The sequence below is a fragment of the Andrena cerasifolii genome, chromosome 3 (genome assembly GCF_050908995.1).
Source record: "Andrena cerasifolii isolate SP2316 chromosome 3, iyAndCera1_principal, whole genome shotgun sequence".
Lineage (NCBI taxonomy): Eukaryota > Metazoa > Arthropoda > Insecta > Hymenoptera > Andrenidae > Andrena > Andrena cerasifolii.
In genome coordinates this window covers 11,881,616-11,909,544 of record NC_135120.1, presented here as the reverse complement: position 1 = coordinate 11,909,544, position 27,929 = coordinate 11,881,616, and the positions used below count along the sequence as shown (strand labels likewise).

General features: G+C 45.1%; 1 protein-coding gene across 4 annotated transcripts in view; it reads right to left on the bottom strand.

Moving 5' to 3' along the window:
• The window catches only part of LOC143367492 (uncharacterized), a 234,784-nt gene that overhangs the window by 43,386 nt on the left and 163,469 nt on the right, over window positions 1-27,929 (bottom strand). For all 4 annotated transcript variants that reach the window (XM_076809344.1, XM_076809347.1, XM_076809343.1 and 1 more), the window contains one exon: window positions 1,770-1,913. In XM_076809344.1, coding sequence (XP_076665459.1) covers window positions 1,770-1,913 — 144 coding nt within the window. The remainder of the gene's footprint in view (window positions 1-1,769; window positions 1,914-27,929) is intronic.

Here is a 27,929-nt window from a genome sequence, read left to right as displayed (position 1 = left end):
CTGCACCTCTGCTGTGTGGTGCGTGCGGAACGCGACGGCGGGAAAGAGGATCGCGGCAGGAGGAGGCGCGAGCGACGGGTTCGTTGCGCAACCCGGCCGATGGAACGAAATTCGATCATCTCCGCCGCACAATAACGGCCGCGAAGGAAAAGAGAAAACGGGGGGGCATTAAAGAGACAAATGGCGGTGACGCGGGCGCAATTTGCGCCACAGAGAAACTGGAAACCGTGGCTCGGCCGGCGAGGTCACGATAAGTGAAAGAAAATAATCGCCACCGATCGCGCCCCGGGATTAGTCGATCGAGCTCGATGAAACGTATCGCGAGCGGGAGAGGGAGCTGATTCACGGTGCTGGCTTCCAGGGGCAGCGGAGTGGATGAAGCATCGCGGAACACGAATTGGCCATTGAGCTGCGTTACGATCCTTCATCCAGGGATGACACGTAACAATGGCAATATCGATGAACGATCGAGCCGTTGAATAGACAAGATATTACCTGTCCAGAGAGGTTGAATTCATTGGATGGCGGCCCCCGTAGTGACTTTCAGTTTCTCTCGTTTTGATTAATTCTTTCTTCCTCTTGGAATTCTGATCGAACGTGCGCTGTGTGTGAAATTGGTCCGAATGCAGGTCGCTGGGAAGACAGGTGACGACGTTTCGGAGGGAACGTTGATATTGACGCCATTAATGACTCGAGATCGTTGGAAAGTCGCCGAGCTTCTTGATTCGTTCCAGTTTGAACGGCGGACCGACGGCCCGAGTCAAGGCGAGTTACTCTCAATTTTGCGCACGGCAACGAGATCAGCCGTGTACAATTCTTCTCGGGTACACCGCCTCGCACTTCGGGAGAATTCTCCTCTGGGTTCAATTCGAACAGGATTCGCGAGGGAAGCTCACTCTGTGGTAAATCTCGACGGAAGGCTACTAAATTCGGGGCCGTCTACCGACGCGCCAGAATACCCTTGCCTATTCAGGCCGCGAGCTGAGAAAGGCTCATCAAAATCGGTGTCTACCACATGGTGTCCTCCCCTTGTAAGAGTACTCCCCAAAGTTTCCTAGTCGAGGGACTCGAGAATTAAATTTACACCTGCCCTGATGTGCCTTAACTATCTACCACGAATTTTGAAGCAAACTTATAGGTAATATAGGCACTATCCACTGATTTCTGAAAACCTACACAATTGCATGTTGCATACAGAGCAATACAAAACTGACAAATACAAAATACGGAGCAATTTCCTAGACTGGCTCGAAGAAACTTTTGCTATACCTTATACAAGTTGCGGCCGAATTGGCAGTTCACCCGGGAAGAAGCCTCGTGAAAAAAATATAAGAGTACAGAATAAACTTTCCCACATTCTCGACTACGTTAAATCCCTATTTATCCCTAAACTTTCAACTCCCTCTTGCACGAGCAATCTCTCCGCGCCTGCTCGCGCCATCAATTAAACCACACCCCGTGCACAACACTCTACGAAATGGAAACTTCCTAAAATGGAAGCGGAGGTAAACCCGCGAACGGTACAATCGCGCAGGCAAGTAAGTCGTGCACTGAATAAATTCTTACACGCCTTCGGTGGCCGCGAATAAATTATTAACGGAACGCCGAAAAAAGCTGCGGCCAGACGTTGCCTCGAGCAGGCGGGATCACTTGCAGACGGATGAACAGGACCCTCGTTGAGAACGCCCGGATTAATTGTCGCTCGGATCTGCGGGGCGCGTCCGGGGCACAATCTGTTTCTGGCGCGGCTCCTCGCTCTTTCCACTCACCTCTTGTGACACGGGGTTGTTCTTGTTCCTGCTGCTGTTGGATGTGTTGGATGGGGTGAGGGTTGCAGTGCCGACACCGCCGACCGTCTTTCCGCTGACCTTGGTACCGGCGCCGCCGACATCTTTGTGCAGCGTTCCAGGACTCTGAAATGAAATATCGGCCCCGAGTTAGGACAATGGAGGGCGAGCTTTTTTCAATGACAATGAGGGCGCAACCTGTCCGTCGCTGGATCTCGAATGAAATACGAGGTTCGGGGTAGGGTGGGATTAACAGCGTCGGCCGAGGAGGGATGCTTGCTTTATCGAGTTGAGTGTAATGCCTTGGAGAGACCTTTAAGCTTCCAATGAACCAGCCAGCTTGGAGTAAATATCACGGAATGTATAGCGATACGAGCAAGCTTATCTCGTTGCTCGTTATTCTACTTACAACAATTGCGACCGTTCAATTTCCCCGGCGAAATTATTGCACAATTTCCCGCGAGCTCTGATCCGCCGCGAAGTTTATTTCCTTCATTTCCGCGGAGAATGCCCCGTGACATTTCACGGTAACGCAACGCGCCTCACTCGCTCGCTTTTCTCATCAATTAACGCGGACATTTGTCGTACGATTTAATGCCGCCCGGCCCCCCTTCGGACCGGCGGGTTTGTTCCTGTTAATTAAGGGGCCGCGGCCACTTTTGGTTCGTACGCCGTCTCATTTGCGTCTTGTCGCGGCAGGCTAAACGAGTGGTTTAGTAATAGGAGACAAAGAGATGACGTGGGTGGTTTCGGATGCGACTCGCGTATCTTGCGCGAGTGCACACGTGCGCGGATGCGTTCTCCTCTTTCTCCTGTGTGCGTTTGCGCGCATCATCTCGTCCCCACGTTAGACTGGCCCTGATAAAAAGGCGATAAGCGGGTGGAAATCCGAACAGGACAGCCGGCTACTGTTACCATCATTCACGGGCCGCGATATCATTTAATTGTTCGCGGCCTATAACGTCCCACCCGTACACGCTCGATTCACTCCACGACCTCCGAGGTCTTGGCCGATCTCCTGTTTTTGTGCAGATTTTATGGCTCGCTTCTGCTTCGTATAATTGGGAAATACGTTGCAGCGTGTAAATTGCGCGGCCAGGGGGAAAAATATAGAAATCGGGCGTTTGGATGTGTAATTGACTGCAGCAGAGGGGGGTACTAGTGAATGGAAAGGTAGAAATAAATATTCTAATTATTCGAAGATGTCTACAATCTGAAACGTATGTAGTTACTCTGCAAGTAAAATTTTGAATTTTAAAGAATTAGAAATATTCATGCGTATAATTTAATTGATAATCAAAGATTTTAATATTAATATTTTAAAAGAATTTATATTACAGTGGCTGGATAATTTAGTATACTCAAACAAAATGGTTTGAGATTTTGTAAGTTTAAGCGATGGAATAAAATAGTTGCCTCGTGTTTAATGTTATAATATTATTTTTTAATACTAGTATATGTATTAAAGAATACAAATTCAATGCATTTAGGTAGGGTAGATGTACTGTTTGTGGCCATTGCACTGTTTTTGGCCATGTGCATAATTATCTTATTTTTAAACTGCTTGCACATCATTATTATGTGGAGAATTTCACATCATAAATATTTTGTTTAGTATACCGCCAGAAATATAAGGTTTCATTTATAGCTAATCAATAAATGAAAAAACATTCATGCATTGTTGCTTTAATTACAGCCACGACGTTTACAGATTTTGGTGAAAATGTTTTGAGTATAATAATTTGGCCACCCTCTGTATATTCATTTGTGGAATATATATATAAAAAAAAATTAATTTTCTGTATCGTTCACCGTCGTGGTTACACCTTTGCGCGTGTAAATCGTCGGTGGACACAATCGAAATCGGAACAGCGGCCAGTCGAGGCAAGGAAGAGATATTCGATGCATCGAGCGCGCTTTCACGCCGTAAAGCAACGCGAGGAATTTTCTTCAACCTGGAAACGAGGTGTAACGAATCCCTACGAACGCCTGTCTGGCTCGAATTAATACCTTAATTTCCTAGGCAATTTTAGTGAAAGTGTCACTGGAGGCTATGCGAGATTCTTGACACAGCAACGGATCGCGGCTGGTTCTTCATCAGAATTCACGATTTCAAATTCTAATGAGAGATATTGGTACTATTTTATGTGCCTGCTCTGTAATCGATCATATTTTAATCCTCGGATGGCCGATCGTGAACAGTTATGCGATAGACCGATGTGGGTCACTTCTGACATATATATGTACTTTAGGATTAGTTTTCAGATACCTACTGAATATAATCTAACACTAATTATTTTTTTATGCGTCTTTATTGCGCAATACTAAAATAGGGATAAGACGGAAAGATAAAGAATTAAGAACAAGATCTGATGCAAAAAAATCTTATGAAATATAGAGGAATATATAAAGCAGAAAGTGTTTGTGTGTTTGTCTGTCGCCTAAAAACTTTCGAACGGTAAACTCTGGGGTCACGAAATGTGTCCCAGCTCATTATGCCTAGCTAATCCAGATGAATGTGACTATTTTCACAAAAAAAAAATAAATAGTAGTGCTCAAATATTTCCAAAGCTAGAGGCCCAAATATTTCCAAAGCTAGTGGCTCAAATATTTCCAGAGCTAAATAGTGCTAAAATATTTCCAAAGCTAGTGGCTCAAATATTTCCAAAGCTAGTGGCTCAAATATTTCCAAAGCTAGTGGTTCAAATATTTTCAAAGCTAAATAGTGCTAAAATATTTCCAAAGCTAGTGGCTCAAATATTTCCACAGCTAAATAGTGCTAAAATATTTCCAAAGCTAAATAGTGCTAAAATATTTCCAAAGCTAAATAGTGCTAAAATATTTCCAAAGCTAGTGACTCAAATATTTCCAAAGCTAGTGACTCAAATATTTCCAAAGCTAGTGGCTCAAATATTTCCAAAGCTAGTGGCGCAAATATTTCCACAGCTAAATAGTGCTAAAATATTTCCAAAGCTAAATAGTGCTAAAATATTTCCAAAGCTAGTGGCTCAAATATTTCCAAAGCTAGTGACTCAAATATTTCCAAAGCTAGTGGCTCAAATATTTCCAAAGCTAGTGCTCAAATATTTCCAAAGCTAGTGGCGCAAATATTTCCAAAGCTAGTAGCTCAAAAATTTCCAAAGCTAGTGGCTCAAATATTTCCAAAGCTAGTGCTCAAATATTTCCAAAGAAAGCGCCTCAAGTAGTGGACTATAAAGAAGATGCCTATCAATCTAAAGCTCGTTCCTTTGTATGTTCTGCAAGCTCTGGTAGCAGAATGGTGTTAATGAACGAGCACACCGAACTCTCGTCACGCCAGCATATTCCTCGATCGTAAACTCCGCGCAGCCCTTAAGGTGAAATCGATTACTAAGGTGATCACGGCAATTAAGAGAGTCAGAGGCTTGAATAGGATCCTCTGTAACGTCGTCCGAACGAGCCATTCCACAACGTTGTTTCGCTAAACGAAGTTAGGCGCGTCAGGAAGTAACGGGGCAGCGCCGCAGGTTCGATGTACCTGCGCTTCATTACCAATGTCGAATCGTACGGTGGCCTTCTGTTCCACTAGATCACGACGGGTCAACGGACGATCCAAGAGGATGTATTTACCATGGAAAGTATTTCCACAGCTTTGTCCAGGGGGCTTTCTTTGACAGCCACGCGACGGAACTGGAACAAAACGCGTATCCTGCGCGTCGGTGCCCTGTGCGCTTCCGTTTCCAGGATATTTCTAATAATACCCCTGACTTTACACCGTGCCTATCAATTAGCAACATCTCCCACTGCGTTCCAATACCTTTCCACCTCGATTTTCTGGAAAACGAGGAAAGAATCCTGCCAGTATGTTTTCTCGAAACTTTTAACAGTTAAACTGGTATCAACCCACTTTGCGCTCTAAAGATTTCCCTTAGAATTGAAGGTGCGATAAAACGTTGGCACGCCCGTTAATTGTATGCCTTTTGGTGTGCTAAGTATGCAAAATTTCGGCGCAATCGGATTATTCTGAACCCTGCCTCAAGAAGCTTAAAATTTACAATACAGGTACTGCAAAGTTTTTTTCATTTACTTTTATTTTTTTCTCCACCTTTAGAAAATAATCGTTCACTTGAAACAGAGGTTGCTGGAATGCACAAATATTTTACCGCCACAGCCTAAAGACTGGAGAAATGGAAAACTTGTACCACCTTCGTTCTTCCTTCACTTAACGATATAGCGTTAAGTATCAATAAATTATCAATACGATATCGATAATCGATAGTCCCAACTCCCGAATCGAGCCGAATTTTTGCACACATATTTACCACACTAAGGGGAATAAATCAGGGAGCGTCTCGGACCGAATTTAATTAAACAAAAAATTCATTACAAGGGACACCCTACCCTCGAACCAAGTTGGCACACGGCAAATACAGTACAATTCCATAATACCTAATACCTATAATTCTACAGTGTTATCACGCAATGAAATTCTGTGCCGTTTTGCACGACGACCGCAGTAGCGCGTCAGATCTAATAAATGGCCACAGAATACGATGGAGTATGACACAGAAATGCGTGCGAAAGGCTATCAAAACGACGTCAATGGGACAGCGGAGGCGCGCAGAATGAAATGTCAAAGTAACCGACGCGTGAAATCCCCTTTAGGCCTCGGCGCACAATGGAATCGTAAACGCGACGGCACACAAAGGAGCGATTCCGAGATCAGGAAGGCGAAGATAGTTCTACGACGATGGACGGGTACATTACACTGGCCCGATGACTGCACCCGAAGAAAGTCACGGGACCTCCCCTTAACGATCCCCAATCGGTGTTCGCGCTCCGGCAGTCCTCGTGGATCGCTTTCACGAGCCATTGTCTTCGGGCCAGCCCGCGATTATTCGTTAATTAAGAACGCACCTCGCCCTCTCGCGGCGCTGTCTCAATTATAGAAGAAATAATGAGTCGGCCCGACTCGCGCTACTTTTCTGCGCGATGCGAGAGCCGACGGATAGGAGGATTCAGAGACGTTTATGTAAACTGCAACAAGGTTACGCGAGCTGACCTCTGCCAGAAGGGAATTATGCAACTTTCGCGTCGCGTGAGACGTCAATTTGCAATGTCCCTTTTTTCTCTACGTCCACGTTGCTCGCGCTACCAGCGCGACGTGTACCTCAGTAGAGGCGTACTTCTTTATTCAGGAGTGGAGTTCTAGTGCCTCATAACTATGCATAAGTTTGCCGAATCACGAAATGGGGGAAGAGTGCTTTGAACTGCGACGGCATTGGAATTAATTCTGCTCGTGTCATTTCAGAGATTCGAGTTTTGAAACTTGTGAATAGCTGCTCGTAAATTTGCGTTCGACTTGACCGAGGAGTAATCTTCCTGATACACATACAGAGCTGTTGTAAAAATTCTCAGTAACCGTGCCTGAGCGGCGGTCGATCACCGCGCAGCCAAGCCCAAGGAGAAACTTTTTATAACACTTTTCACGGCAGAAAAAACAACTTTCTCATACACGCTTTTCCATTCAATTTATGCGTCCGATCGAAAGCAATAATTTCTCCGGCTCGTGAAACTGTCGAGAGAGGTGGAAGTAGACCATAAAGCAACTCAATCTCCCATTGAAGATCCTCCCGAGCAGATGCGCGCGGTTCGTGCTCCCGAGCGAACGAAAGAGAGCCCGCGCAGAATAGGATACGCGCGCGTAGCAGTAAACGTAGACGACGAGGAAAGGAGAGAGGACGCCGCAAACCGTGGCGGCTGCTGTAGAACCCTATCATTAGGGCCCTCTGCCAAGGGTCGAGAACCTTAATCTCCGCTGGCCCTCGTGGTTCTCCATTTTTCGCGAGACACCTGGCCACGCGATACAGCAGGTGATCGGATTCGCCTTGTTGGCACACAAAGCAGGGCTCCGAGGCTTCCTTCGCGCTGGAGGGGATCACTTGCGAACTAAGAAAACGATCCGCAGCGGGATTAAGTCGCAAAATCTGGTTCTGTGAATACTCAAACTCAGTAGCGCACTCAGAGGGTGGCAAGGGACCCTGGCACCCCCAAAGAAACAGGAAAAGAGATTAAAAGTCTACAAAGTGTTTTTTTTTTCAAAAGGAAAAGAAAATTAGATTTTATCCTTTAAATAAATTTTTGTAATCACCCTAATGAATTTTATTGAATTTGCATTAAAATTATTCCGTTCCCTTCAACTCAGCTCCCCCAAGATTAAATCCTGAGTGCGTTAGTGTTTAAAGTTGGGAGCTTCGGACGTGTCAGAGCTCGATGATCAATTTAGTCTCACAAATCATTTAAAAACTATAGCATTATTTTCTCCCAATCCAAATCGAACCGAGGCTTTCTTCGTGTCGCTCCACACCGACGTTTAAGTGACCCTCAGCGACGCGTATCTCCCAAGGAGCCTCAGCGAATAAATTCGTATCGCAACCCGAAACGAAGTCGCATAAATTTATCAGCCACTCCGCCGAGGTGATTTAAATCCTGGGATTTTTTTCGACACACCATGTACGGGCCCGAAATCGAGAGCACCACCGGCTCGCTCCACCTTCTGCGCCTGCGTGGACGATCCACTGGATGCGCACAGATGCATCGAGGGAAGAGAAGCCAGAGAGGACGCGAACAGGAATCCCTACCCAGACACGTGCAGGTTAGCAGATGTATCTCGCCCCGACACCTGCCAACCTGCACAGGTACAAAGAGACTAGGAGGTTTAGGAGGGCAGCTGCAGCTGTCGAGCTCTCGCGGCGTTTCGCATAGAAAAACGACCTTTTTCCGAGGGGAAACCTTTTGGAGGAGTCTTCGGTAGACCATTACGTCTGTCCCGGAATGCTCTGCACACTGCGCGTGGGCGAGCACACCGATGGGACGGCATCTACGGACACTCGAGACTTCTTCCTGCACCGAGGAGGAGCTCTCCTTACAAGCGGAACATCCATAAAAGCCCATTTCTTTTTGTGCGCGTTTTTGGAAACTCGGCCGTGCATAAGCAGCTGAAATTTTGCTCCCACATGGTGAATTGCGAGAGCAGTTTCTCGGAGCATAAATCGTCCATTTTCATATATTTCTGTAGAATATTTAAAGTGTAGGAATAATTTTCAACCTCATAGTGTGATAAAAAAAATTCATTTAATTTGGCGCTGTTTTAAACAGCCGCGATTTCGGTAACAATGTCCGGACTTGTTTACATCTGGTTCGGGCGATAGCTACACTCATATAGATAAACAAAATCTTTGGTACTTTCGTTTCAGATGACTACGACGGCCGCAATTCGCGCGCCCGATGGGGCCGGTGTTTTTGATGACACGACCTGCGCTTCGGCGTGTAACTTGTACAAATTTCAATATAACGCATTGCAAAAATTTGTGTTGATAGTTCAAACACTACTAAATATGCGTGCGAAACCCCTGCCCTGTAGGTGCGATAGGTTTCCCAGAATTAATTTCCAAATATCACCTTCAAAAACGAGTGTCTAGAATACCCCTTAATGCAACGCGAGGCATCAAACACCTGGAGGGAATGTTGAAATTCGTAGAAATATATAGACGTACTGTGAATACCTACAGTTGCCACTGGATAAATATAAAAGCTTCGAGAGCCTGAATCTTTAAACAAGATACCTTCTGTTTAATATCGGACACCTGGAGGTCACATTAATTATAGTGATTCAGCGTACATAGTAAATCACGTTTGCTCCGGTTATTATTACAACAAGGTATTAACCTGTCTTCAGACAACTGATAACGCCGCGCAATTGCAGATAACGCCAGCGTTTGCAGTAGACTCTTAATCAAATATTTCTCGACTGTGCACCGTTTATTTGTAGAAATTGGGTCACCTCGCTTGCTCGTAGTCTGTCAAACAAATTATCGAATAGTGGCCGTCGCGTCACTCTTGGAATGCGATGATCATCGCATCGCTCGGAAGATGACGACTATGATGACGACGGTCTCGATGCTGCACAACATTCTAATTCCACTTGTGAACTTAATTGTCACTGGACTGGACTTCCCCATCGCTTCTTTATATTCCCAAAGCCGAAGCTGCGAGCGATAACAGTGACGAGCATTGGAAATCACGGTAGAGCAGGGCGTTTGAACGTACGCGCGGGGCATGCTTCTCCATTAGCGACGGAAATTCATAGAAGTCCATAGAAATGGCACTTTCAGCAAGACTAATTGCAAATTAAACCGTCGAGTACTTTCTCAATGTCCACCGTCTGTAGTGGTTAATTTGCGTGTAAGTGGCTTTCAGGCTTGCATAATGAAGGCCAGGAGGGGAATAAGCTGGCCAGGCAGAAATCCGTGAAAACGGGTCGTTCCTCGGCCAAGTGACAGCGAAATTACCACCGTTTCGCAATACGCAGAGTGATATCGCAGTGGAGGATTTCCCTTTTCCCGATGGAATTGATTTCGTCGAGCGCCAGAAGTTGTGGCGAGCCGTGATCATCGATTACAATGGAGGCGCTTTCCACGGGGGCAGAGAAATTCCGTGAGAATTTCGAAGGATGCCAGTGAGACGACGATCACTGGGTCACTTTTCTACGTTGACCCGTGGGGCCGACTTATCAACGGCGACTGACTGGCTTTTACTTGTGGGAAAGGTGCGAGAGGCCCGCCCGTAAAGCCCCAGGGGCATGGTGAGTTATTGTTTCCTGGTTCGGAAGCGTTTCAGACGATCGAATGGTTTCCCAAGGTAAGCACGGAGCCGGGGATCTTGGAGCCTGATTCAACGAAACTGGCCACCTTTTGGCGCATTATCTGGGTGAGTTGGTATGATGGATTCATGTTGATTCGTGAAGGAACTGGGTCAAGTTGCATCGAGCTGATTCGCGAGGAAAGTGGGTCAAGTTGGATCATGGGGAAATTGGGTCGCGATGGGATTTATATTCAGTGGAGTCGAATCGTGAAGAAATTGATTCCGATCCGGTTCCATTGCATGGAGATTGGATTTGACTCAGTCAAATTGAAAGGAAATTGGGTACGGTTGAGTCAAGTTGCAAGGAAATTGGGTATGGTTGAGTCCAAATGGAAGGAAATTGGGTATGGTTGACTCAAATTGTAAGGAAATTGAATATGGTTGAGTCAAATTGCCAGGAAATTGGCTGTAGTTCAGTCAAATTGAAAGGCAATTGGGTATGATTGAGTTAAGTTGCAAGGAAATTGGGTATGATTGAGTTAAGTTGCAAGGAAATTGGGTATGGTTGAGTCGAACTGCAAGGAAATCGGGTATAGTTGACTCAAATTGTAAGGAAATTGAGTATGGTTGAGTCAAATTGCCAGGAAATTGGCTGTAGTTCAGTCAAATTGAAAGGCAATTGGGTATGATTGAGTTAAGTTGCAAGGAAATTAACCCAGCGTTGGTAAAGTGGGGAAATGTAACAACAGCAGTAAGATGGGGGTCCCACAGACCCCGCAAATAACTTAGTGTATTATAGAAATCCATATCTATAATTAAATATTTATCACCCAAAAATACTTAACTAATTAAACATCTTAAATTTTCAACATAAATATACTCTTCCTAGCTTATATAATGAGCAAACTAAATAAGACTGCCAAGCGTTGTTAAAAAGTTATACTCAATTTAAAATCTTTGGGGTCTGCCAGACCCCACCCTACCAACGCCGGGATAAGTATGAGTTGATTGAATTTACAAGGAAATTGAACTCAGCCCGATCGAGTAAGATCGCGGAAAACTCAGTCAGATCGAATCAGATCTCGAGGAAACTCGGTGAATATATGCGACATTCCTCGAACACCACAGATTTTGAATATCCATGCACACCCTTGTTATCCCTAATTAAACAAAATTCCAAGTTGTAATGCTACAAAAAAATTTCAGCTTGGAGCTGATTTAAGAACAGCACAGAGCTTATATTATCCCCCTTTCCATGCTTTGTTTGCTCAGTAAGTACTCTCGACTTGCTTTTACACTGCTGCCTGACGTTAAATTCTCCTATTTACGATTATTATAAAACTGACTTACGACCCGGTGAATATTTCATAAGTGGCCCGCGGAATGGGTGTACGCGAGAGGCTGGAGCGCGACACAAGGAATCGTAAGTTCTAAGATCTAGGTCGGTTGTCAATTGTCTCGTTAGTCGGCGCACCAGAATGCGGTACGCGCGCAAGTCGACTAATGACAGCAGTGATACACACATCATTAATTATACATATATCCGGCCTGCTAACGCGCAAAATCTTTAGCCAACGATTCTAACAACGTTCCTTCCACTCATCGCTAATTCTGGATCCCCAACTAGTAGCGCACTTCTCGAAAAATAAAATCGATTTCTTATTAAAAAGTCTCTCATTTCAAAAGTTTCTCGTTGCTTGTGCTGCGCTTTGATTAGCCCCAAGCTCGTGCAACGCTCGCGTAAATGTTCAAATAATTTAGCGATTATTTTGTTGTAACTATAGTGCAAACGTGACGCTTATAATAATAAGAAAAATACGAAATAAGCAGAAATGGGGGCATGAGCAGAAATTGGGACATTCACCTTACTCGATTCTATCAGCGATTTCACGAGTAAAAGTTTCTGTGCCTCCTCGTAGCCTGCAATCTTTTAGCGAGACGCGCGCGACACGGGGGATTTCCTAGTCGGGAGCGTTTTCACAAGTACCAATTAGCCGGTGGTCATTGATCGGTGAAACCGCTTCTGGTATTAGCGACAGACGGTTAACTCTCGGTCGATTTCAGAACGTTGCGACACCGCGGTCGTCCGGTCGTCAGGAAAAATCACACGCAACTGTTGCCGGGCACACGAGGCACGAGCAATTAACGATCCCCCTTCAAAAGCACGTAGGCGGTTGAGATCTGAAAATCGACTTACAAGGGAAGATGATCCCGAACCCGAATGTTCAAAAAATTCTGAAACTTTGTGAACATATAAAAGATTCGTCTAGTTTAGTGCTGTTACGAGCGCCTCAGGGTGGCGTAACCCCCTGAGGGGTTACGTACACTTAGAATGGTACAAAAATCGATTTTTCCAATAAAGAATTCGCAGAAGCTACAGCATCAAAGGAAGGTCAATTTTATGGCCTCGGAATCGACGATTTTCTGTGATTTCAAAAACATATGATCTCACTTTAACCTGTACTTTAAATAGTAAACGCTGTTTATTTCTGGAGAAATTTCATTACTTTTTTAATGGTTAAAAACAAACTGTGGCTTTTAAAAAAGAATCGGTATGGTAAAAACTAGATATTGATGTGAGAAATAATCGTGCCACGTTTCATTCAAATCGGTCAAGTAATTTTTTAAGTATCATCGGCACTGATTTAAAAAAACATACCTTCGAGAAAACAGTGTTTAAAGTTTAAGGTATTTCTTTTTAATTTATAGAAAATCGTGAATTTCGGGGCCATAGAATAAAATTGTCCTTCTTTTGATGTAGCTTCTGCAAATTCTTTATTGAAAAAATCTATCTTTTTTACCATTCTAAGTACATGTAACCCCTTAATCAACAGCGTCGACGAAGCATCCCCATTGTCTGAGCAAACGAAGCCAATTTATTTGAATAAATTCGTAGTGGGCTTGCAGAATGGACCCAAACAGTGGATGCACCGATTTACTTTCAAGAAACGAGGAAAGTAGCGCGCGATCGGGCTGGCCGGAAAAAAAACGTAGCCTCTTTTACAATAATAACGGCGTTGAGAAAGGTTTTTCTCGATCCGGCGGAGCGTCGCATTCGCAAAAACGTGGCTCTGCGCGGGCAAGCGCAGAGAGACCCTGCTTCTGTTTCTTTAAAGTGGGAACTGGTCTCGAAGAATGGATCGACCGGGAACGGGGTTATATCGAGCTGCACTCGAGAGAGAGAGCGGGGCTGGAGACGACAGTCGAAAAGGGCATGGAAGGGCCGCGGTGTTTTCCCCAGGGTAACGCAAAGAACGCGTACACGAGTGTGGAAAGGCGAAGCGCCGCGTCGCTTTGACTCGCAGCGCGGCAAAGAACGGAGAGAAAAAGAAAGGGGGTCGTGGCGCTGAAGAGGCGACGTCTGTTCCTCCTGCCAAAGGACAGGGGAGAGGAGCCGAGTGTTTGCTCGAATTATTTTATTGCCGACTGGCGAAAGGCCGCGGTCGAAACGGGGCGAACCCTTCGCCTTCTGTTGCCTTTCGCTTCGTGCCGAGAAATTCGAATTGGACCGCGAGAGAAATGCTTGGATCGTTGGCGGCGGCAATCTGCGGCTGCAAGATTTCCAGGCGGATCCGAGTGTTTACTTTGTTCCGTTTTACTGGCAGGACACATTGTTTCCACTGAGAATCGTGGCTGACAGAATCGATATTCCGCCGCGTGGAATATAAAAAAAAAAGGAGTCTAGAAATATCTCGAGCATTGGAGACCTATTGAGTGCAGAAAATTTGAATTTATAAAGTCATGTGTTTAGAACAGTGTTTCCCAAATTTTTTCAGTCGCGATCCCCTTTTATAAAATTCAAAAAGCCTGTCGAATATAAGGTAAAGAAGACGCATTAAAATATGTATTTCAGAAATTAATTCTAACTTAATAATATTGAGAAAAAAATGTGACCCACAGAAAACACTTCGAGGATCCACAGGTTGGGAACCACTGGTTTAGAAACTAAAACTGAATTTCCACTCCAAGAAGTTACCGTTCGCTAATTCAAATCGTTGCAGCATTTTGTTATTTGCCTGCAACGCGTTTCCAATGGGGAGAAAAGAACGCGAAATGACCCAGGGCTTATAGAAATATCATGGAAATTAAATAATTACGTCGGTTAGATACGCGCGAGACGGCGAAACGCGAAGTGAACGCGGGAGATTAAGCGCACGAAGGGTGTTCGCGTGCAAGTGTGCCTGGAAGTGATCCGAACTGTCGCTTTAGGCGAAGAGAAACCTGCCCCGACTCCTTGTTATTAATCGAAAATTGTTTAACCCGTCTCTAACGCTGGACGTTTATTGCCCGGTAAATATACAGCGCCCGAGCACGTCTGACGACCGTATCTCGCCGTTATCAATCGCGAACGGCTGCGATTCGAGATACACCTCGCTGTAACGCGCGAGTTCTCCCTCGGCGTGCGAGCAATTTAGAAACAGTGAATATTAGGCGACTCCGCCGATGACGGTGATTCAACACAGTCGTTCATTTGCGAAATTACTACGCGTTCTCGATCGACGCGCGAGCCAGTCGGGCGCTATCTCTGTTGTTGCGTGTCTTCGTCGAAAGTGACGCGAGAAATTTAAATGTGTACATTTCAATGGAGTTGTTCGCGCGAAGCCTGTGTATTTAGTCGCTGGAGTGCCACTGGCTGTTACACAAACAGAGCGGAGAATAGATCGCGACTGTGTTGTTGTGAAATAAATTGACAACGCATTAGAAACTCGGCTCCGAGAACGGTGATTGAGTAAAGAGTTCAACTAGACAGCTGTTATAATCAATTTGATGCCTCGGAAAACGGCATGTGTCACTTTCCCACTTTACTGCACGGTCAGTTGACGAACAATCTGAGAATTAAGTGTTCCTGATAAGGACAATTTTTCTGGCACAAGTTCACTCGTCTTTTTCTCTCAACATATGATCCTTAAAGCTTAAAAATTAGGATACTTTGCCGAACACGTTGGTGGTATATATGCATAAATTTGAAGTGAATAAAATTTACAATTTCGTCGAAAAAATCCCGGCCCTCTAAAGGTTAAAGGGACATTTATCGAAGATCGTTGAAGGAATGGCGAAACAGGCCGAGTGTGCCTGGTTCGCCGCAACTAACTGGAAAGGAGACGGCTACACCCCGTCCCACAGCAGAAGCTACTTAAAACCGTTTCCAGTTTTGCATAAAAGGAGATCGAGATCGTGCTCTCCAATTGTGCGCTAAGGGACAGGGGGAGAAAGAGAAGATCGGGTCACCAGCGGCGGTGGAAAAGCGGATCAGAGGCGGGAGGATGGGAGGACTGCACGGCCAAGCCCGTTCGAAAAGGTCCGTGCGCGCGGCCGCTTTCGAAAATTTCTCCCTTTCCTCGAGGCGAGCCACGGAGACTACTCCTTTACTCGAGGTTCCGTGGGGAAGCTGGCGAGACGGCCCTGATGGCCTGTAAACACACGAGTGAAACAGAACTTTCACGGCCACGGGCTCGACCTGGACACTTCGTCACAGGTTACACACGCGGCCGCGCGTGTGTACGTACAGCGCATGGCGAGGCTAGGTCCGGCGGGGAAAAAAACCAGCAGCAACAGAGCAACGGCTGTCCCCGTGGCGGCTCTCCGTGAGAGCGGAATCGGCGCATAAAAAGGGAACAGGTTATCGAATTAAAGCGATACCGCTCGGGCCACGTCGTGTAATTCCTATCCTCGGGCCAGTCCAGGACGATATTCGGCGGCTGCGGTACAAGGACAGAACCAGTCCCCGAGGAGTTCCATTTTCGACACTCGAGACGTTCGAGTGGACCTCGAGCCGGCTAGAAAACATGGCGCCCACTCTCCGCGGAAGAAGAATACACCGCCGGATACTCCGGCTTGTTTACCGTCGACGCGACCACTCCGCCGCGGAACGTATCGACGAATGACCGTACGCCACGGAGGTGGATTTGTTTTCGTTTACTCGTCGACGACGGCTGCCGAGACGCGGGATCTTGCGTTACCGCTTTTCGTTTTGCCGAACCGCTCCGGCTCGCAGAAATTCGATAGTGCGAATCGATCCGGGCGAAAGCTTGTAAATAATACGCACCAACGTTTTCCCCCGACCGGGCGAGAAAAAAAGTGTTTATAAACGTCTGAGGCCGCGGCTCGTTAAAAATGGGTCACTGAATGATTGATTATAAACGTGTCTTATATACGGCGATTAATCTGTAGGCGGCGGTGGGCGAGTTTCACAGCGGCTGTCTGCTTTATCGTTTACGAAATTCTACGTTAGAGGGAAAACGGGTTCCGATAAGGCCGATAAAGAAAAGCGCGTGGACACTGATTCCGCGTTTCCATTCGGGTCGGTTGCTGTTTCTTTTTACGAGGGGACCTTAACGCGCAATTACGACACAATGCTCCGCGCTACCTAGCAGTATTGGTTATCTCGCCCTTTCCTTCGCCGGTCGATTTATTTAGCTGGGAATAGCGGTGGAACCTCTCGAGAGAGACACGCGCTGCTCGAGGAGAGATAGAGAAAGACACAAAGCGATCGTGCTTCTCGAGAGAGACACACATGTGGCCCCCGTGGTGCATGCGCACGCACGTGTCGCACGACCGTTGAATTTTTCGTCACTTTCGAGAGGTTCCCCGGCCGTGTCTATTCCCACACACCGTGTCCGTTTTCTCCCCTGCAGCAGTGGCAGTGAATTAAAAGCGTTCTATTTATATTTAGACGGTGGATACAAGCAGAAAGAAGACACGAGACCCAGCAATCCTCGCGCTCGCCATGCACGGCGGCAGTCACGTTGCTCGAAACGTTACGCGATTATCGATCGTCTGACTGATACCCGATAATGAAAGTTATTGTTGTACTATCGATAAGGATCGACGTATTTTTACGCCCCTAGCCGGAGCCTCCGGATCGACTCTGGCGGCCGAGCGCGTGATTATTATGTAAATTAAACGTCTGCTTTCCCCGGGCTTTCCAGCTGGGCGAATTAAAGCGAGCATTTTTCCCAGCGAGAAGCCGGGGCGATCGGCTTTGTTTACAGACGTCGGGAGACAGTACGGTGTCTGTTTTTGTTGACAACGCGGAGACGGTGTACAGCGCGTTAGTCATTACGCTTGATACATCGAGAAGTTATTAGATTCTTTTTTAAAATGTAGTCCCGTGGAAATATCCATTTGATAGATTGCAGAGTACGCGATAGTGCGACGGTTGAAATTTGCAGTAACTGGTGCAACGGCGCGCGATAACAGCTTCGAGAATTGTCTTTCGAATAGAATTCTTCCCTTTGCCCCCCCTCGCCGCCGCTGTGTTTCTTCGAACGCCGTTCGCCCGGCTCTGTTAGGGGTAATACTTTTATCGAGGCAATGGCAAACAGCGAGGTTGACACTTTTCTTGGTACGGTTTTACACCGTAAGCCCGCAAGCCCATTGTCCGTTTGTCAATACGGAGTACCGTATGCGCGACAGTGCGATCAGCCTGCGCTTTCATCGCACACATGTCCAGCACTCTGCGTGCATGGCGCCTGTCCCTCTTGACTTCGTGCGATTTTTCATGTTAAATATCTCTCCTTCCTAATCAAAACTTAGAATTTCAATCTAAACTCTATCTAATCTCTGATCAACTTAATATTCTTAGTCACACTACGATTTTTAATTTCAGGTTCTTAGATTTTCAAAATTCTGAGTTATCGCAACTTCAAAAATTCATAGTTACCTAAATTACAAATTACTGCAATTCATAAATTATAAATTACTACAATTCATAAATTATAAATTACTGCAATTCATAAATTATAAATTACTACAATTCATAAATTATAAATTACTACAATTCGTAAATTACAAATTACTGCAATTCATAAATTAAAAATTACTACAATTCATAAATTAAAAATTACTACAATTCATAGTTCCAAAATTCTAAAACACTAATACTTTAAAATTCTAATAGTTCTATGTCTTGAAATAATTTGAATTGGCGTCACGCGTCCAAGGACACCACAATAACGCATTGTGCTCGCATCGTTGGAAAACCGTGCTCTTATGCACGTGTGCGTCGCGCATTCATATTACGAATAGTAGACGAGCGTGAGACTCCTGGACGGACGCCTCCCGGCTCGTGTGTGCATCTGCGTTCGCGTTGAACGAGGTTAACGTTAATGAGGCACAAACATCTCCAGACACCGTGGCCAGACCTTCCCTTTATTCACCCTGCCATGAGCCCTCGCGGCTACGCCGCGCGTGCACGCGGCCGGGGTTCAGATTCTTTTTCTTTTTGCCCCAACGACCGTTGGTTCGTTCCACTCGACCGGTGAACCTTGCGATGGTCAATGCACGCGACTTTGTGTGGAAACGGGCCAGGTTCTGGCACCTGGTTCCGAACGTTTCCACAAATTTCGCAAACATTCTAAACTAAACGCTTCTTAAATTCATCGACGGAGAACGATACTTTACTCGAACGCTCGAGGAATACGCGTGTAACCTATTCGACGGAGATTTCGAAAATTGAACGCACCAATTCTAAAGAATCATTTCAACACGAATACTGAATACGTCACACTGGACGTGTTGCAAGGAATTGTGCGAGGAAAAGCGTGATAAATCCGAGAAGAATATAATATAACCAACATCGCCGCGAAGCTATACACCGTGCCGAGAAATCGGGAGGGAAGATCCTCGGAAGATTGGAAAGGGTCCATTAAGCATCTCCTGGCGGACAAAAGCGCCTCCCCGCGGCCGAGACAAAAGGCGGTAAAAAATGTCCGATATACATACACGGCAGGTAGAAATCTTTCGAGTCCCGTCCACGGTCCCGAAGGCCGTATATCATCGGTCTCGGGTCACCAACAAACAAGACACGCCACATGCCCGCGCGTGTACCGTTATGTTCGCTCTCGAAGCTGGTCCTTATCAAACGCACGGGTATTGCACGGCGGACGGCGACACGGTTACGGGCGATTCCAGATGCAATGCTACTTACCCCGTACAGGGACTTCAGCTTAACGTGGTTGAGCGCGGGCACGTCCACCATGGAACACTTGAGGAGTATGGTGGTAGTTTGGCTGGGCATCTTGCGAGTGTCTCTTCGCTTGTCACGTGTTGCAAGAAAACCGGCGGCACGTCACTACTACCGTGGAAAACGTCCATTGGGGTCCGGCAACTATGATCTATCGTGTCGCTTTACACGAGCCTTAAAACGCGCGACCGGTAGCCATAAAGAGGAAATACAGACGCCCAAGTCCGCGATCGTATTCGCGGCCACGTAAAAGCACACCGAACGATCGAAATAAATGCTACGATACGAACACTCGCGAGGAACGACCAATCGGGGATCGTATCGATCCGATTATCGATAGATCGCCGATCTATTGGCAGTGTAGAAATGGCAGTGCACCGTTGCAGGCTTGGGATCCCGGCGATCTACGATCTCTTCAACCACTAACAACACGATCGTTTCGTTCCACAACCACGCGGCGAACGAACGATTGTAGTTTAGGGTGCTCGCGAGTGAGCTCCCATACGCAGACCACGCGACAGTCTCCCTGCCTGACTGACTGACTGGTTTCACTCACTCACTCCGCGAAACCGAGTGGGACTGTGGGCACATCTCTCCCCACCCCTGCGCCTCTCCTTATCCCTACCGCTGTGGCTCGAGCCAATCGCTGGGTCAAACTGCCCACGCACACGCGTGTGCGTTCGCTGCACACTCTGAAGACGGTGCGTATGGGTCGCGTGCGTGTGAACGCGTGCATTTGGCGCTGATGCACGCACGTTTCGCTACTGCTGCGTGTAAGTGCGAACGTTCTGCTGCTTATGCTCGGGCATAGGGAAGCGTGGAGTGATAATTAACGACAGTTAATTCTGTGGGATTTATTTAGCCGAAAAGAAGGACGGTTCGGAACGAGAGAGATATCGCGTGGCGCGCGAATCGTCGCCGGCTTACGGAACTCCAGCGAAAGCAGTAACGGATTTTTCGTGACGCCTGGGATTGCGGTAATAAAAAAAGCATGGTTTGTCACTCGGCGTTGTGGGATTCCCTCGGTTACGTGGCTGTTTACCGAATACATAGATCGCTCTCAATTTTTACATATACATTGTTAGGAAGTATTTTAGTCCTCTATTAAGACAGTGTGATATTTGTTGAATTGCTTGTAAAGTTCCATTTCTAAAGTCTGTTAGAGATGTAATATTTGAATGGAAAGAAGTGGCCGCGCTGAAAACGTACCGCACGAAGGGAAATAGATTAATGGAACCCAATCACGGCATTATGCAGTACACGGGGTACATTATGTAAGATTCAGCATAAGCAAATATTGCGCTTTCACTGTCATCTACCGTTTCTGCTTACATGATATGGAGGAAGTTCCGGATCTGATCAGATCTGTTTCCCCTCGGTTTACGCCGTAGAAAAATCTGTCGGGTAGAAATGCTTTCATTAGCATTACAGAACCGACCGATGGCGTTGCACGCGGTTGATCGCGTCGATCGAACCGATCCTAGTTCGATTTCCTGGAAAGACGACGCCGTTACTTCTACTCCCGGGAACAGGTGACTCATTCGTAGCATTCGGAAGAAACCGGCAATAATTTTCGACTATCACTTTTATCTAAAGCCTGTCTGAGAGTCACTTCCGAATCCCAGGAGAGGGAATGAAACAGCAGGTTTCGCTGAAATTTAATAGAAATCAATTTATTCAGGCTGCTAACAGAGAAATACGTTTACGATCATATTCAGGCGGAGGTGTTTCCAAAAACCACTCCTTCCACTTGCAACGGTGACGCTTAAAGGTAAACCACTACCCGCGAACCCGGTTCACTCTGAAGGGGCGAAATCAACCCCCAAACGCGTTTTTTCGTTTTTTTAATATAACTCTGTAACGGTGCGAGATAAAACAAAACTTTAAATATAAGAATTCTTCAGTTTTGTATGCCGCATCGCACTGCTAAAGGAAAAATAAAGTTATATTAAAAAACTGAAAAACTGGACAACTTTAAAACCTAACACCTTCTCAGAGTAAATTTCCACAGATCAAAAAATTACATTCTCGCGAAGTTTCGTTAAAATCAGAACTTTTGTTGGGGGGTATCTATCGCATTAACGACGAACGAGGCAATTAGAAATCTCTAATTAAAGCGTTGACTGCTTCGGTGTGAACTAATATCTACAAACTTCTGACTAACATAGTTATAAAACTGAATACCACTGCAGAGGATCCAGAAACTGCACCGTCAACGATCTTCCCGATATTAAATAACAGCAATACGGACCACGTAAACCAGGAAACACACTCCCCCCCCCCCCATTGTTGCGAAACACGAGATAACGGGTCACAGAAATGATTTATCAAGGGACAGAATTTTTTTCTTTCTCGTAGCCGTAAACGGAAGAGTCCAAAGTCACGACCAACTGCGTCTCCCCGTTGCTGCCGCGCGGCGACAAAACGCGACACGACGATAACAGGCGTGTGCATCGGCCGTACCACACGCTAGCGTCTAGCCATGGAACAGGAAGAGCCGGACACGGGCGAGTATTTTTTCCGAAGCGTGCCCGACCGCACGTTACATGCTCTTTCGCCGCGTTTTATCGGCTTAAGATCAATGTGTCAAAGTTATGCCACACATTCGTGTTCGAAGGTGATCCGAGCTGGACGTTATTCAACGAGACCGCACCGTAGGGAAAACCGCAGACAACTCGATCGCCCGGGCAGATTCTAGTTACGCGACAGGTGACGAACTTTTTTTTCTCGCTACGCGCGCCGTAGAGGCGCGGGAGCTTTTCGCGGGCGGGACGACGCTTTTCACTCGGTGACGATCGACGGGAGTGTACCTACCCATTACTTTTCGCCCCACCCGGGAAAACGATTGCTCTGGCTGAGCAACATTGTCGCGGGAAACGCGAGTGGATCAATCCGCGGTAACACCATGATGTAAGAATGCAAGGTGTGCTCGCTGAGCGGCTCATTTTCGTCTTTTACTGCGAAGAAAAACGCGTTTAGAGTTCGCGGCGACGCTATAGGTTGCCGTTTCACGTTTTTAGCTGCCAAATCTACAATTTTGCGAATTTTACTATAAACCAAGCGGTATTTTATTCAGAAGAGACGGAAAATGCAATAAAAATCGATTTTTCGAATGCCGAGACCCCTTAAGAGATTATGCCTACCTCTAAGGTCTGAAGACACAAGTATTTTCGGGATTTTTTTTTAAATTTATAGAGTTTTTTTAATAAACGGCTGAATACTTGTAAGTATATATTTTAAAGTTCTTGCAGTTTTTTTTGCAATGCGATACCTAAATAAATAATGGAAGTATAAGCGATCTCCTGGCAGCGCTTTTATATTTAAGTACTTTACGGTGACCATTTTAGCTTTGACCTGGTTCATCAGAAATAAAAAATTCGACCTAATTTAGTTAGTATATTAGATAATCTAGTCCTTAATCGTGGCTTTTTCATTTCCGTTGCGTAGTTTCTATTTTACACATGAAAAATTATGAAAAATGAGAGCGATTCTGTGGGGAAAATTGATACTTTTGTTATGAGAAGCCGCTATTTTGTAGCAAATTAAATTTTCGAGATAATAAACAGATAAGGACTAGATAATCTAATATACTAAATTCCGCGAATTTTTTATTTCGGATAAACCAGGTAAAAATTAGAGTTGCCACCGCAAACTACTGAAAAAAAATCGCTGCCGGAAGATCGCTGATATTTCTTTTATTTGTTTATATTTTCCATCGTAAAAATTACTAAAAAGTAGTTTAACATGTACACTTTCGAATACACAAAGGTTTGATTAAAAAAGCCTTCACGTTTTCCTCCCAAAAATTCCCGAATATACATGTTTTGTTCAGACCCCACAGGTAGGCATAACCCTTTAAGAAGCTTCTTAATGTTCTCTGTGGATTGTTTTGATCTTTCGTCTGATTTCAAGCTCATGAAGGTTTCCTCTTAAAGATCTACGGTTATTAAAGCGTTTTTGCATGTTTCTACGAGTTTTATTTTGTAAAAATTTGTTTAGAAACACTCGATCGATTCCACGTGCCATCGAGCAGTACCAATGTTCCCACGAGGACCACGAGAAATATGGGTCAGTCACGTTACTTTCCTCCTGTCAGCCAAATATTTATCAGTGTTTCTATCTGTTTTACGAGCCTGCAGTTTCACAGTCCGAGCTGACATGGATTTCGCCTCGAAATGGCTTGGGTGACGCATATTTCACTGCCGATAATACCTGGGCAGCCGCAAAAATTTACTGGAGAAGACAGCAACCCAGTATCGTAAGTGGAACTGGGTAAGTTCCGCATTGACAGTTTGTCAATGTATAGTGCCTCTACGAGCTATAGTGACCCAGGTGTGAGGTCACTCAGCGAGGGCCCAACCGATATCCTGCTGTGTATGGGCTGCTAAACGTGGCCCCCTACAATCTCTTGCAGGACTGTGTTCAGGGAGGATCAGGACAAAACTAAGTGTAACTAAGTTGTAACTAAGTTGTCACTAATTTGTAACTAAGTTGTCACTAATTTGTAACTAAGTTGTCACTAATTTGTAACTAAGTGTTACAACTTCGATTTTAATAAAATAAAACAGAAATTGAAGATACTTTGTATCATTATTAAAGGACACCAATTAAGCTTTGCTACTGGCTATTAAGAATTGTCTCATTGTCAGCACATATTAAATACAAATCCATTTCAGTAAGGTATATGTACTGTATTAGAACAGTAGCAATATAAATTATTTTATATTAATAACTTATTTTACCCCTTAGGGCCCAGTATTTGTCCTGGTCTTCCCCAAACACAGTCCTATAAGAGGTAGAAGGGGGGGGGGGGGCACGTTTAGCAGCCCGTACCCAACAGGGTATCGGTCATTTTAATCCTGCAATGTAAGAAGTGTAATTCCACCGGCTCCTAATATAACCACAAAACGGTGGCGTGTACCTGTTTTCCACCTTCTCTCAATTTCAAACCACCTCCCAGCTCCGCGCGAGGGTCGCAATGCCCAGATCACCTGCGCTCCTCCCAATCAGTGATCTCATCGCGATGCTCGGTACGATCGTCGCGCGTGTACTGAATTTTTCCTACCGCGGACCGTTTACCGGGAGACTTTGACCGTAAGTGGACAATAGGGAGGCCCGCGGACGCTATTATCCGGCCGCGTTCACGAGGGTGTACAGGCGTGGGCGTTCGATGTGTACAACGACGCGGGATTCGCCGGCGTTGGCCTTTGTTGGCAGCCGGGGGAAAGAAAAGGAAACGAAAGAACTCGACGGTGGAGGAAGAGACGGGCGAGGTGCGCGAGCACGCCCGACGAGACAGCTGTCTGACCTGATTCCACGAAAGGGTTTCCAATCATAATGACAAGGTGGGCGAGCGTTTTAGAGAACGGGGCACCGGCCAGATGCAACCGTGAGAAACGCGCTCGTGTTTTCTGTCTGACGAGTGACAAGGGGGGGAGTGACTCGCACGCGCAGGGGTTGAAGAACTCCCTAATATTGTCACTGCGCGCGTGTCTTTGCTAAGTAAAGGCAGGCAGATGGAAAAGAGTTACTACTATCCAGAATATTTTTTTACAGTGGCGGATTTAACCCATTAAGGTTCTACTGCGGAATAGTTCTGTACTGGTGCCACAGAGATTCTTTTTGATGGGAATTAAAATGTCCGCGATTGAGTAATGGAATGTATGAACACGGCATTTTAGCTGTGTATATGTAGTTGTGTCATCTTAAGCGCAGTTGGAAAGCACCTTTATGTACTTGCAGCTCATTTTGATTTCACATCTTTCTTTTTATTTTGTACTTATTATTATATTCTATTTTTTGTGATTTATTTGATTTCATGTACTTGGCGTAATTTTTTCACTTTTTTTTAAAGTTTTTTCTGGGGATAGTTCTGTACTGGTGCCACAGGGACGAAACAATCCACTATGGAACATTCCCGTAGCAACCGATTAATTGTCAGTAGGTATTGTAATTAATTCTGCAGAAAATAAAATGTTAGATAATATTGTTAGTTTTTGACAATTTAATTAATTGGATTCCAAGGGTCAGGCTGAGGAGTTTAAATCGCTTCGCCAAGGTTAAGAATAAAGGCTCAGATGGCAAACGTTCCGAGGGGTCCACTTTTTCGTGGAAATGAAGAGGTAGTTTACTAAAAACCGATCTTCAAAATTAAAAGCCTGTGTACCTAATAAAATTGGTAAGCTTTTAGTATGCAAGCAGTCAACAAAACACCAATGGTCCATTTATGAAAATTAGATAGATTAAAAATTGGTCAACTAGCCCCGGTCTCTCCTATAGTGTTTGGATAATCATAATTTTTTTATGCGAAGATGGCCCAGGGGGTAAATTAAATTTTCACGCGTAAGGAGCTAGCTAAATTGAGTTAAGTCCTACAGAGTATCGAATTAATGATTACGTCAAGGTGGATCGACTTTCAGGCTCTAGCCACTGTCATCATCATACGCGAAGTAACGAGCGTGAAGAATTTCGAAAGAATCCGAGAAACGCGACGTTTATTTGCCGCGGAGGCAGCAGTGATTTCACCTGTACGCGTACACGTGACTGACCGTTAATGACTCACTATCGGAAATCTGCATGAGTGTACGGTACGCGGCTGACTAATTTAATTACCACCTATACCGTTGCCGTTGAGCGAGAACTTTTTCTCCAGTGCCTCGGGGCAACTAGATAAACAGGCCCGACGAAAGAGAGCGGGGATCTAGAACTCTAGATACTCGTTGTCCGACGCAGGATTATTGACCTTGTTCAATTGAAGTGCAACAGGCTATGGAGCCGCTAAATCCATTGGAGCGTCGCGGAGCGAACGCGATTCACCCAGATTTCACGCGGGTGAAAAAGAAAGGAGACCATCGCCAGTTCGCTGGGACCATTTCGGATCGGTGCAGCGCGACGTATAATTGTTCCCCGGCGGACGAAACCTTTCTCTGTTCTGGATGCCACTAAGCGCAATGAAACTGGCCTCGTACTTCCGCGTTTCAACGCGCCTCCCAGCAATTAAGATAAAGAGATCTTTCGAAAACTTTCGGAGAAACACCCAGCGCCTTATCGGCCGCGGGGCACATCGCCGACGGATAAAACGTCACTTTCTCGGAGACAGAACGCGGCAATAAAAGTTTCGGCGCACGGTAATGCTCGTAAACACGCAATCTTTTTGTTCTTCGTATTAGACAGCGATCGGAGGTGTATTTAACAGACAGGAAGTGCGCTGAGTGTCTCACTGGTAGGTGCATAACAAAATACAGATTTTTATACAGTATAAAGACAAAGTTTGGGTAAACCGTTGGTCTGAGAAAGAAACTAGAGGTGTTACGAATATCTGAATAATTAGGAGAATTCGAATATTCGGAGTGATCCAATTTCGGATTGCACCGAATAGGAATTTGAACACGAAATATTTTTGCACACTTTATCATGAAATTCTATTCACAAAATTAGGGTTTATACAAAAACCGACTTTTGAAAAAAACCGGTTTTCGAATTCCACTATTCTCCAAAAACCGGTTATACCGGTTTTGAATTCCACAATTCCCTAAAAACCGGTTTGACCGGTTTTCGATTTTTCACAAAAAGAATATAATTAAAATAGAAAATAAATATTTGTACTTAATTTTAAAAAATTCAGTTTCCTTAATATTATGGAATTACAAAAATGTAACAAAATAAAATATACTCTATCTATACAGAACCAAATAAAGAAATTAAAATAACTAAAATCCGTACAAAATATAAATCTTTTAAAAGGTGGTACCAAATTATAAATCTTTATTCCATTTAGTATTTTTTTGTCTGAAAATATGAACTCATGAAGATTAGTTTTACAGTAAAGTGTTACCTTCTACACTATGCTTGTGCCCGAGGCGATTTCAAGTAAAAAATGTTAACATTTTTAATTAAATAATTCATTTCTGCATATTAATTAAATAATTAATTCATTTCTGCATATTAATTCTAGTATATAAAACCGGGTTTCGAATTTTACAAATCTATAGATAAAAACTGGTTATTGAACCCGCCTTTTAAAACCCGACAAACCCTACATAAAATAAATACTGCGTTCAACTAATTTTTTCTGATTTGTCAGGGTTGGCATGTTTTTGCACAGCTTGGCTCGATTCTCTTTACCTATCAATATAAACTACTCGCTCCTAGAGAATTACATATATCCCGACACGTCCAGTAACAGGGCCATTCGTCTTAATGGAAAAAGAAGGAGATTGGTGGTGAGGATCGATCAGCGTTCATTTCAGATTTGCTCCGAAGGAAGAAAGAAACGCGTCGCTTTCTCCCCGTGATTTATTTGCCACTTTACGCGTTGCTTTCAGTGCACATCGCATTTCCATGCGTTCACCGTTCACGGGTGCATCGACGCCGCTGCACTTGCCGGGAATGCGATGGAAATGCCGGTGCCTGGCTAACAGCCCGACTTACTTGCACTTATTGCCTATGGAATTACTGGCACCTCGGTCTATCGTTGCCGGATCGACGACTCGGGCAATTTCAGGCGCGGGGAGCGCTCCCTGCAGAGGCGGGCTGCATAATCGTTACTTTGATAA